Raw genomic sequence first — 11,601 nt, 5'->3', positions numbered from 1 at the left:
ACTCATAGTAGCATTTGATTTTGTTGAAAAAAAATCAGTATAGCCTGGAAAACTGGTCAAAAAATGGTCCAAAAAGTCAATATTTTGAGCTTTTAGTAAGACAAAATAGTTTTGGGCGAAAAAAAAAAAGAGCAAGGCTATAGCTCAGGGAAAAATGGTCAAAAAAGTGACGTCTCCAAATGTTACAAAACTCATAATACAGTATGTTGACGCATTTATAGTATAGTCTGGTGAAAAAATGGTCCAAAAAGTCAATATTTTGAGCTTTTTAAGACAAAATAGTTTTGGGCGAAAAAAAAAGCAAGGCTATAGCTCAGGCAAAAATGGTCAAAAAAGTGACGTCTTCAAATGTTACAAAACTCATAATACAGTATGTTTAGTCCATTTATAGTATAGCCTGGTGAAAAAAATGTCCAAAAAGTCAATATTTTGAGCTTTTTAAGACAAAATAGTTTTGGGCGAAAAAAAAAAAAAGCAAGGCTATAGCTCAGGGAAAATGGTCAAAAAAGTGACATCTCCAAATGTTACAAAACTCACAATACAGCATGTTAAGGCAGTTTATAACATAGTCTGGTGAAAAAAACGTCCAAAAAGTCAATATTTTGAGCTTTGTAAGACAAAATAGTTTTGGGCGAAAAAAAAAAGCAAGGCTATAGCTCAGGGAAAAATGGTCAAAAAAGTGACGTCTCCAAATGTTACAAAACTCATAATACAGTATATTGACGCAGTTTATAGTATAGCTTGGTGAAAAAACAGTCCAAAAAGTCAATATTTTGAGCTTTTTAAGACAAAGTAGTTTTTGGCGAAAAAAAAGCAAGGCTATAGCTCAGGGAAAAATGGTCAAAAAAGTGACGTCTCCAAACGTTACAAAACTCATAGTACAGTATGTTGATGCAGTTTATAGTATAGCCTGGTGAAAAAGCTGTCCAAAAAGTCAATATTTTGAGTGATTTAAGACAAAATAGTTTTGGGCGAAAAAAAAGAGCAAGACTATAGCTCAGGGAAAAATGGTCAAAAAAGTGACGTCTTCAAATGTTACAAAACTCATAGTAAAGCATGTTGAGTCCATTTATAGTATAGCCTGGTATAAAAAAGGTGAAAAAAGTCAGTATTTTGAGTGTTTTATGTCAAAGTAGTTTTTTGCGAAAAAACAAGAGCAAGGCTATAGCTGAGGGAAAAATGGTCAAAAAAGTGATGTCTCCAAATGTTACAAAACTCATAATACAGTATGTTGAGTCCATTTATAGTATAACCTGGTGAAAAAATGTTCCAAAAAGTCAATATTTTGAGCGATTTAAGCCAAAGTACAGTTTAGCTTAAAAAAAAAAAGCAAGACTATAGCTCAGGGAAAAATGGTCAAAAAGTGACATTTCCAAATGTTACAAAACTCATAGTACAGCATGTTGATTACATTTATAGTATAGCCTGTTGACAAAATGGTCCAAAAAGTAAACGTTTTCAGCGTTTTAAGCCAAAGCACCAAACTATACTATGGCATTTTTGGCCATTTTTTTTGACATGTTGTATTACGACTTTTTTGGCATATTTTTGAACATTGTTTACTATGACATGTCTCTACACACTGAATGAAGTTTTATCCAGTCAGTTTTTTGACATGACAAATTTTCCGTTTTTCGTCATCCTATACTGTGGAATTTTCAGCCATTTTCTTACTTGCTGAATTAAGATGTATGGGGCCTTTTATTCGACATTGTATGCTATGACGTTTGTCTACAAGCTATAATAAATTGTTTTCAGCCATTTCTCTTGCATGTCAAAATTTGACATTTTTGACACACAACACTTTGGTGTTTCTGGAATTTTTTTTTGGCATGCTATCTTATAGCAGTTTTCGACATTGCATTCTATGACGTGTCTTTACAAGTTATAAAATATATATAAATATTTTTTTCCAACAATATACTATGTTATGACATTGTTTTTATTTTCAGGTGACATACTATACTATGACGGTTTCTATGAATTTTCACACAAAACAAAATTTTCAGACTTCATATTATACCATGCTGCTCAAACATTTACATAGTATATAACTTAAAACTACATAGAAATGCCATAATTTAGATCATACACATGTCATAGCATAGTACGTTGCTCAAAAATTACAAATATAATAAAAATATGGTAAGGTATTACTATCTCATAGCATATTACCTTCATTCATAAATCTGTTCACTGGTCTTCTGGCATCTATATGTCACACTAGGTATTTATTAGAAGTGAGCTACTCCATTACTTTTGCCCTGAAGCTTACCAAAGTCTCACAGATTACTTTTTAAAAAGCTCAGAGTTAACTGGCTAATAGTGCTATGCAAGTACATATAGTGAAATTCTTAACCAACAATTCTTTTAAATGTACCACAACATAAATATAAATCACAATAACAAAAACTATGTGTGTGTGTGTGTACATAAAATAGAGAACAACACTGTGTTACTAGCTGCACTATGTATCACTGCTTCTTACAAGCAGTGTCTAATAAATGTAAGTTAAAATGTGTCGCTGTTATTGGTTAGAATTTAAAGTGGTAATGAGATCTTAAAATGTATAGTGAGGTTCATAAAACAGCAGTATTTCCTTTTCTTTTCTTTTGACCTCACTCCAAGATCTGAAATAAAAAAATGACAAAGGGATACAGCAAGTGCTGACTTTCCAGCTTTAAGGGCCCTGGAGGGTGTTCATGTCTGCAAAAGTGTAGGACTCGTAACCTTTTGATACATAATCCTGTCATTTTTAAATACAGTTACGACACCGTTTAACCCAATGTGGATGTGTACCCCCTCATGTGAAAGCTGAAACTCAGCATTTTTACTTTCACTGTCATTGTTTTATATCAAAGCCAATATGCACCAGCCACAAAAAAAAAACATTAAAAATTTACAGGCTGCAGTGTACTGAAGCTGACAGTAAAGGTGAAAACATTTTTACATGCTGCTGGGGTCCTGTGCTGGCAGCGGGTGGTACTGCTCCCAAACCAAAACATAGAAACATGCTGGCATAACAGCACCAGCAGTTACTACAGTATCAAAATAAAAACGAGATTGCTGCAGGATAGTGAACCAATGTGGACAAGTGTGACTAAATCAACTGACAAATTTTGCATCTTGATGGTTGAGAAAGCACGATATCTCACTTTTTTTTTTGACCAAATATAGAAAAAAGTCTGTCATAAATGTTTATTACAGAGTATAGAATCATACATAATGCAGATGTGGAGATATTCTGTGTGTTTCCATATGGATGATGTCACAACAATATAATTACCTTTACATCATCACATCAGCCATTTTTTATTTTTGCAAATGTTTCAAATGTAATGAGGACACTTTTTTTATATTGACTTAAAAGTGAACAAGTCAATGTTTTTCTTATAGCTGTGTGCTTGTGAGGAGGACGTGAATGACCTTGTAGATCTTGACCTTAACAAAAAATAAAAATGCACCATATCGTTAAAATAGACTAACATGCAATACTACAGTTTCACACATTTTCACAATTAATAAAGACAACTATTTACAACAGGAGCAAGACACCCCTTTTCTGGTCTGATCCACTTTTAAAGCAAAACAGACTCATTCATTTTCCCAAATACTGTTCATTAACAGTATTTATTTTCTATCTTACAACCTCCGGGCCTTTAGAGAGAAAGTCCAAGCTGTGAAGGAGGTTTAAGTTTGGCCCAAAGATTGGCGAGAGACATTATATACTGTGGTTACATATATAACAAGTAAATGAGTGTGTGATGAAAATGTGAGTGCTGAATATGTGTGTTTGCTCTCTAGGTAAAGCGATGCTGTCCCAGAGCGGTGATGAGGTCCTGCAATGGCTCAGTGTCCTCCGGATCCAACAGGCCGTGCTGTCTGCAGAAGAGTGTGAGGTGTGTGAAGAGCGTGTTGAGGTGTGGGTGCAGGCCTAGTGCCAGTGTCTCTCTGTAGTGAGACCAGTATATGTGAGCCAAAGTCCTAAAAAACAGCAAATACACCTTCTGGACCAGAAACACGAAGCCTGTCGGAAACACTGAACCTGGAAATGAGGGAAGACATGATAGTTGTGGAAACGTGGAGTGTGACGAGGGACAGTGTAAAGGGAATGAAATGCCTTTTACCTGCTTTGGTGGGGAACACATCTTCATCAGTCAGTAGCTCCTGAATGTATGACATGGCATAGTCAAAGTAAAGGGGGGCAGAGCACTTCAGCTTCCTGCCGTGGTCATCGGTCCAAACGTAAACCCTGACAACAACAAACACAGTTATTAACACACAACATGCTGTATGTTCCATGTGTCCGTGGTCAAAAACTCTTTTGAGCGCGTAAGATCTCAGAGAAATACTGACATTCTCTCTTACCAAAACTTACCAAAACTTTAGACATTTATGCCATAAATCTATGCAAAAAAGGCACACATTGGTGCATAAAAAATCTCCAGAATGCAGAAAATTAAGTGTTTGATACTCCAAATTTTTGACGTAGGACGAGGTTGTTTAGCAGAGAGGAAAGGCTCTGTGAATATAATATGTGTTTAGGTCTTCATCGTGCCATGCCCTTATCCTTTGAGAATTTTTTAAAAGTTTATATCTTGAATGATAGTCTTAAAAATAACAATTTGATTTCATTCAATTCATTTCATGAAATAAAGGCCTTGTGTATTTTTTATTTCTTAGAGGGGGTCAGGACCCTCCGGTTGGGAACAAGTGCTCTACAGGATGATTTTTTTCCCTTGGTAACTGTCATGTTTATCCAAAATGGTGTACAGATTTTTAGGCATTCTGCTATCTCAAATGGCTTAAAAAATAGTGCATATAGCTGATGTGAAAGGAAAAAAATTTCCCCGGGAGCATGGCCCCGGGCCCCCCTCGGTTTGGGCTGATCCCCAAATGTTTACAACAGCTGGCTCCGCCTCTGCTTCACTCAGCTTTTCTCACGTGTGCAGAGTGAAAAAAGGTGAAAAAGACCTAACCAGCTTTGATATTTCAAATTATGGGATAAGTCCCCTTTTAACAATGTCGGTGAATTCTGTAAAAATGTAATAGTGCTCTGCAAAGTGTTAAAAGCTAAATTTAGCAGCTGTTTGTCTTTCCAGAGACAAGCTCTCAGTTTTTCAGGATAATCCACCAACTGCACTGTTAAAAGTTTTTGTGGTTTTCGGACGATTGCTGTGTAGTTCATATGAAAAATAGTTCCCTTCACTCTTCCCATCCTAAATTATATTGATTCTTCCCTGCCTGGTTGTATTGACTGAGCCTCCTTGTTTGTTCGTCTATTTGTTTTTTTGCTAGTCTCTTTTTTGTGATTTTTTTGTTTGATTGTTTTTCCATTTTGTCCCATTTGTTTACTTCTTTTTATTTTGTCATTTTCATTCAAATTTTTATTTATTATTTGTGTGTATGTGTGTAAGGTATTGGTAATTTTGGCGTTATTGCAACCTGTACATTTTGTTGCCTGTATTTCTGTTACGGGGGGTGGGAGGCTAAGGGGAGGAAATGTGGGGGAAAAAATGGATGAATGTTTGGGTACTCTGTGATTTATACGCCTTGCATTGTTCTTCCAATAAAAAAATATTTTTAAAAAAAGTTCACTGTGGATATCTCAGAACCTCCGCAAATAATACTTTTGAAGGACAAGGAAGGACAACATGATAAAATATGAACAGTGAAAGGCTCAGCCAATAACTTACGTGTTTCCTGGTCCGCAGGCCGTTGGGCAGGTACTGGGAGTGCAGAACTCAGACAGTGCACTAGAGAACAGGTTTATGTGCTTGAAAAACGCCACCGCTGAAAGAAATCAAACAGAGGAAAGTGTCACATTGCACACACTCCTGTGTCTGTTTTTTGCAGAGTGGAGTGGAGGATGAGGAGTAGGAGAAAAGGGGTACAAACAGTGTGAAATCTGCTGAGTTGAATGGGTGTCTACTCACTGTTGCTGGCGAGCCACTCTGCCCTGTCGACGCCAGGCGGCAGCGCTGTGAGTGCAAACATGTCTGCGTGTGTGATCTGCTGGCACACATACTGCTGCTGCAGATATGGACGCTCCTCCAGATTATTGTTATTAATTCCCCTTGGGAGGAGAGACGGTGCAGAGTTAATGAAGCAGAGACAGAAAGAGAAAGACCAAGAGACAGAAAATATCGCTGTGTAAAACAATCGATAGGTCAGTGGATTAATTACTCCTGCTGCAGTCGGGAGATAACACATTTTTACTCTCTGATGCTCTCTCATCTGTCTTGCCCTCTGTGGCTGGCACATGCAAACACATACAAACACTGCTCTAAACTGCAGAGCTGAAAGTCCAATAAACCAGCAGTTAATTTAATGAAGGCAGTCAATTCAGAGCCAGAGTAATTACTGTTAATGAAGCTCTCTGCTGCAGTGGTCAGTGCTACAGAGCAAATAACTGAGAGGACCAACATTGTGCATGATAATGCACGCAGCTGAGAGCTGAGGCCTGCTGCCTTTCCTACATCAGTTCATATACATACTGATAAGCTATAATCAGTCACACAGGAACAACAGCTTGGGAACTTGTGATAACTACAGAGTGCGAGTGCGGAAAATGAAGGATTGTTGTTTGCGAATGCCAGCGTGCTGTGGAAAGTCAAACTTGGCAGCGTGATTTGACTTTATGCAAACAGGGAGGTGACACCGGCAGTGTGCTGTGATGATGAGTTCCTCTCTCTGTCTTTTCTGTCGCTTGAGAATGCTTTTTTAAATATGGACTAAAGTGAAAGTTTCAAAGTGTAGTGGAATCAGGCAGCTGCCACACTCAGTTTTTAGACGTCTGCACAAACAGCAGCAGCTGAGCGTTTCCTCAGTGTGACCTTGTCTACTGTGATAAGGGAAACACAGCGCTCTCTATGGGGTTTCACTCCCCCCGTGGTGTAAATGTGTGTGCGTGTGGGCAGAGGGAACTTTGTTTAATGATCCAAACAGCAGGTCTTTGTCCAAACTAAAGGTCAGGAGAGGTAGAGAGGGAGTAGTAGTGACAGAGAGGAATGTAAACATTAGCTGTACAAAAGTACAGTAGCTCAGATCCGAACTTCTCTGACGTCCACAGGAACTTCTTTTGTTAACATCCTGTTCTGTTCCAGCTTCATGGTATTAACTCAGTTACCGCCTCTAGGCTACCAGTTGTCAGCGGCACACAAACACAGTGAACCCGGAGCCACTTGTAATGTTGTGTTTGTATGTAAACACACTTCTGTGTGACCTTGCTCTCCCGCTCTTGGCCATCTGTTTACCTTTACCTCAGCCGTGAGGGTGAAATAAACAGTCTTCTTCAGTACAGCCAGCTGGCTCTAAAAGACTCATCCTCGGGCAAATATTTGCAGAGAAACTGTGCTAAAGAAACACATGCAGTCTCGGTTTGAACTACTTCACAACATGTGTTCCCGCTGCTGGAGGAATTCACCTTCTCTGATGCCATCAGACAAATATGTAACTCACACACACACACACACACACACACACACACACACACACACACACATTTATCTGGTGAACATTCCTGGGTAAACCATGTGTGGCCAGCTTTCTAGTAATGTTTCCTCTGCAATATCCATGACTGTAAAAACATGCTCCCTTTCTGAACTTTAACTATGTTCTTTCAGATTAATTAAAGGCGACGATAGGAAAATGCAGCAAATGCAAAACTTGTGTCCGGATAGGAAGCTGAAACATGAGCACAAGAGAAGAGAATACAACTTACAGTTTGTCACTGCTGATGTCAGAAGGCTGAAGACTCTTGCTGTCTACCTTCGTAGCCGAGGGGTAGCTATGGCAACCCCCCATGGCGTAAAGCTAAGAGCAGAGCTGTTGGTCGTGCCAGCCCCACTTTTCCATCCCAAACATACTAACCCACACACTTCTGCTACACACTACACACAGGCAGCGTATGGCAACAGCTGCTCCTGCACAAACACCTCTCAGCTCACAAAGGAAACCACACAGCTGACAAAACACATAACAAGTTTTTCAAAACACACACACACATGCACAAAAGTAATCCAGGAGTTGAGGATTGAAGCTCTGCTGCTCCAGTGATCCAGTGTCAGTGAGTATATGTCTCCTTTGTCTGGAGTCCCACACCCCACAGGCTCCTCCTCTCCCAGCTCCGAGCGGACAGGCAGGTTTCTCCACAACCCATTTAAGTACAAAACACAACTCCGCCTTCTTCCTCTTTTTCCACCCACTGCATACACACTCTCTTCTCCACACGCATCCTCAGACAGAGCAGACAGGTGCTGATGACAAACTAAAGGTGTTTTTTTTTCCAATGTGGAAGTCAAAAGAGATGGAAAAGAAGACAGGGAGAGGAAGAGAAAGAGGAGCTGGAGCAGCAGCAGGTGTGTTCAGGATCTGCGCTCCACTTGTAAACTACAGAGGAATGCAATGACACACACGATGTATGCAAGCCAAGGAAAGAAAACACACACCCTCAGTGAGAGGGCAATGATGTATAGACAGGACTCCTCCAGGCTGAAAGGTGAATATGAGAAGTATATGAGGACAAAAGAAAAGTCTTGAGCTCCTCCCCAACTGTTATATGACCTCAGTTCAGATCACAGTTATAACAGTTTTCAGTTTCCATTAGTTTTTATTTTTACTTTGTTTTGATTTTTGTTCTGCAGTTTAGTTTTAGTTATATTTTTTAGAGTGGTCTTGCTTTTTTCAGTTCAGTTTTTTGTTTAAAAATGTTTAATTCTAATTTAGTTATCACTTTAACTGTTAATCTTTTTTTTATTTTTTTAATATGGGGGGAATTTGTCAAGGGCAAGATTTAGGAAGTATAAAATTGTTATTACACATGGGTGAGAAGCACCAGAGGCCATATGAAACAATACTTTAGTCCCAATATTATTGTATATCACACACACACAAACACACGGGCATATTTCAACTGTAAATTTTGTCCTTTATGGAAAACTTAATTGTCTATAGAGAAAATGTGTTTGTCTGTGCACTCTGAACACATAAACACACGGTATATAAAGTAAGAAGAACATCACAGTGAAACAGTTTCAGTGTCTGTGGGCTATTTTAAACAATAATGGCTGTGTGGGCACAAAACTCCTCCCAAAGCGGGATTTCATGCAGAGTGGCTGTCTGATTCTGTGGCCAGAGGGGAGGAGGGTGAAGCCTGGGTTGAAGTGTAGCGGAAAAAAATCCCAAACCACCACCATCCCTAAAAATATTTGAGGAGACACGTTTTTTTTTTCAGCCTTTTGGAGGATTTAAAAAATATTGATAAATGGAGTCAGGATTGACTTTAAATGAATAGAAGTGATGATGTTCATTATTATGATTATTCTTTAAATTTCTCACTTTTTTTACGGCAGCAAAACATATCTAGTTTTTTTTTTTCTAAAAAATGTTGTAAATTTATGTAATTTTAAAAACAAATCTACTTGGCATCTGTGTATTGATATAATATTTCCACACAAAATATCACAACACTGTGCTGTATTGATTTTCTTTGTATTTTATATTAGTTAGTTTGTAAGTATACTTCAATGTACCATTTAGTTTTTGCTTTATCTAAAGTAATTTTTTTAAAAATGTATTTCATTTACCAAAAATGTTTTTTCTTCACAACTAGTTTTGTTTTTTTAATTTAGTTTGAGTGTAAAGGTTTAGGCTAACTAGTTACATGTAATTAAAATAAAAAATAAATTTCAATGTATTACAGATAGATACTGCAAAAAAATTAAATCACAGTTTCAGCATGAAATGTTAGTGTTTCCAAAGGGGCTACATCCGAATACTTTCTTTAATGTAAAAATTTAATGAAGACTGTAACACTGATTTTGTTGCTTTACATTTTTTTACCGTACAGGAATGATGTAGCTCATGTCCAGTCGTTTTTTTTTTTAAAAGGTTATTAAAACAGATACATTACTTATTACATTTCTAAAAGTGTAATAGTGATCTTTAACCTATGACATTTTAAAAGAAACCTTCCTAACACTAAAGCTAAGTGTAAGTACCACAGCTCACAGCACAGTGAGATCTATGTGGCAGCTTTCTGTTTGCATTGTGGGGGAGACGGTGTATCATTAATTGTCTGTGTGGCTCACATGGGAAGGAGACGTACGGTAAGAAGCGGGAGGCAACATAATCCTTTAGCTCACCTGCCCCTAAGGTAAACATATTTGTGCTCCCATAGACCGACTCCTGCTCCCTCGCTCTCTATTTGTACTGTGTGTGTGTGTGTGTGTGTGTGTGTGTTACAGCAAGCTGTAAATGTGAGAGAAACACAGGCTCATGCTTCTTCTTGGTCTGACATATTTATTAGGTTCATATCTGAATGTACAAGCTAAATTGACAACAGGAAACAGACACATTACTCCCTAAATGAAAATAAAGAAGAAAAAAAAAATCAAAACACCAGCATCAGTCCACTTTACAAAAAAGGCATTTTACAACACGGCTGTCTTTCGCACCACCCCCCCCAAACACACACACACACACACACACACACACACACACACACACACAAATGTGATCAGCTATAACGCGAGAAAGATCTTAATGTTGAAATGGCCTCAACTGACAATGGGCTGAAGTTTAACACCCATTGTCTCTCAATTAAAGTTCAGGGCACACACTGAACAATACAGCACATACCCGACGAGGTGAATGAGGCTAATGTGCAAATGTAATGGCACTTAAAGATGACTGTATCGTACCAAATGCCATTATGCATAACATCACACCATACCCGTAGCTACACTGCACACACAACACACTTTCAAGGTGAAGACGACACACACACACACACACACACACACACACACACCAAAACACAAAGGGTCAGACGCAGTGCTTAGGTTTGGCGAAAGACGAGAAGATGAAGTATTCTGACCCTGTGCACACCCTGACAAAAAAACAGCCCTGTTTTTCTCCTCTAACCCTGACTTAAACCAACGCTTACACTCTGTGCAGCTCCACTTCAAACAGCTCTGCGCTGAACAGATAAAAGCAAAAATATCTGTGATCTAAGACGAATCTTCAAAGTCTTTCTTTGACATGTGGCATCTTCTCCTACTGCTGATAACTCTATCACATAACTAAAAAAAAAACATGAGAGAGGGATCAAACAAAGACTGCTTTAGATAAATCTAGACCAGTGACACCATTGCGAGAAAGGAGGCTACTTCACAGATATGAAACCCAGTTGTAACACTGGCGGGAAGACACACTTTGGCAGAAAGCATCGAAGAAAAAGTATTCTAAAGTATCTACATAATTCACTCGTTCAAGTCAAACATTCCCACCTCTCTGAGTGGGGAGTAACGTGGCGGCGCTTGGCACCGCCAAATACAAACCAAAAGTGCTTCTCGAAAAAGTGCTTTTAAAATAAATACAACAATCTATGTTAATCGTTCCGTAGGCATTTATATGCAATTAAAGTCAACTCCTGCCCTGAGAAAGAGAGAGACGAGGAGAGAGAGAAAGTAAAGCATGACTGCCGGGCACACGCAAACTTCAAGGATAATTCTGGTTTACTACAGCTGGGGTCTTGTTTTTGTAGTTTCGCTATGAAATCTGTTTTCAGATCAACAAGTTAAATGTTGATAACATGAG

At 38.4% G+C, this 11,601-nt stretch overlaps 1 protein-coding gene across 1 annotated transcript; it reads right to left on the bottom strand.

Moving 5' to 3' along the window:
• Positions 1–2,962: 2,962 nt before the first annotated feature.
• Positions 2,963–8,084, bottom strand: LOC121950346 (MOB kinase activator 2). Its single transcript, XM_042496308.1, has 5 exons — positions 7,724–8,084; positions 5,937–6,076; positions 5,697–5,793; positions 4,128–4,252; positions 2,963–4,045 (listed from the first exon to the last, which is right to left on the bottom strand). Exons 1-5 carry the CDS (start codon positions 7,804–7,806, stop codon positions 3,801–3,803), a joined length of 690 nt encoding a protein of 229 aa, XP_042352242.1. The 5' UTR covers positions 7,807–8,084; the 3' UTR covers positions 2,963–3,800.
• Between the last annotated feature and the right edge of the window lie 3,517 nt (positions 8,085–11,601).

The sequence above is a fragment of the Plectropomus leopardus genome, chromosome 11 (genome assembly GCF_008729295.1).
Source record: "Plectropomus leopardus isolate mb chromosome 11, YSFRI_Pleo_2.0, whole genome shotgun sequence".
In the NCBI taxonomy this organism is placed as follows: domain Eukaryota; kingdom Metazoa; phylum Chordata; class Actinopteri; order Perciformes; family Serranidae; genus Plectropomus; species Plectropomus leopardus.
Note: the sequence above shows the minus strand (reverse complement) of the source record. Positions and strands in the feature narration are given on the sequence as shown.

Coding starts and splice junctions, on each gene's coding strand:
- LOC121950346 (XM_042496308.1), bottom strand. CDS start 7,806: ATGGGGGGTTGCCATAGCTACCCCTCGGCTACGAAGGTAGACAGCAAG. Junction 6,077..7,723: donor GACATCAGCAGTGACAAACT/GTAAGTTGTATT, acceptor TCTCCTCCCAAG/GGGAATTAATAACAATAATC. Junction 5,794..5,936: donor AGAGTGGCTCGCCAGCAACA/GTGAGTAGACAC, acceptor GATTTCTTTCAG/CGGTGGCGTTTTTCAAGCAC.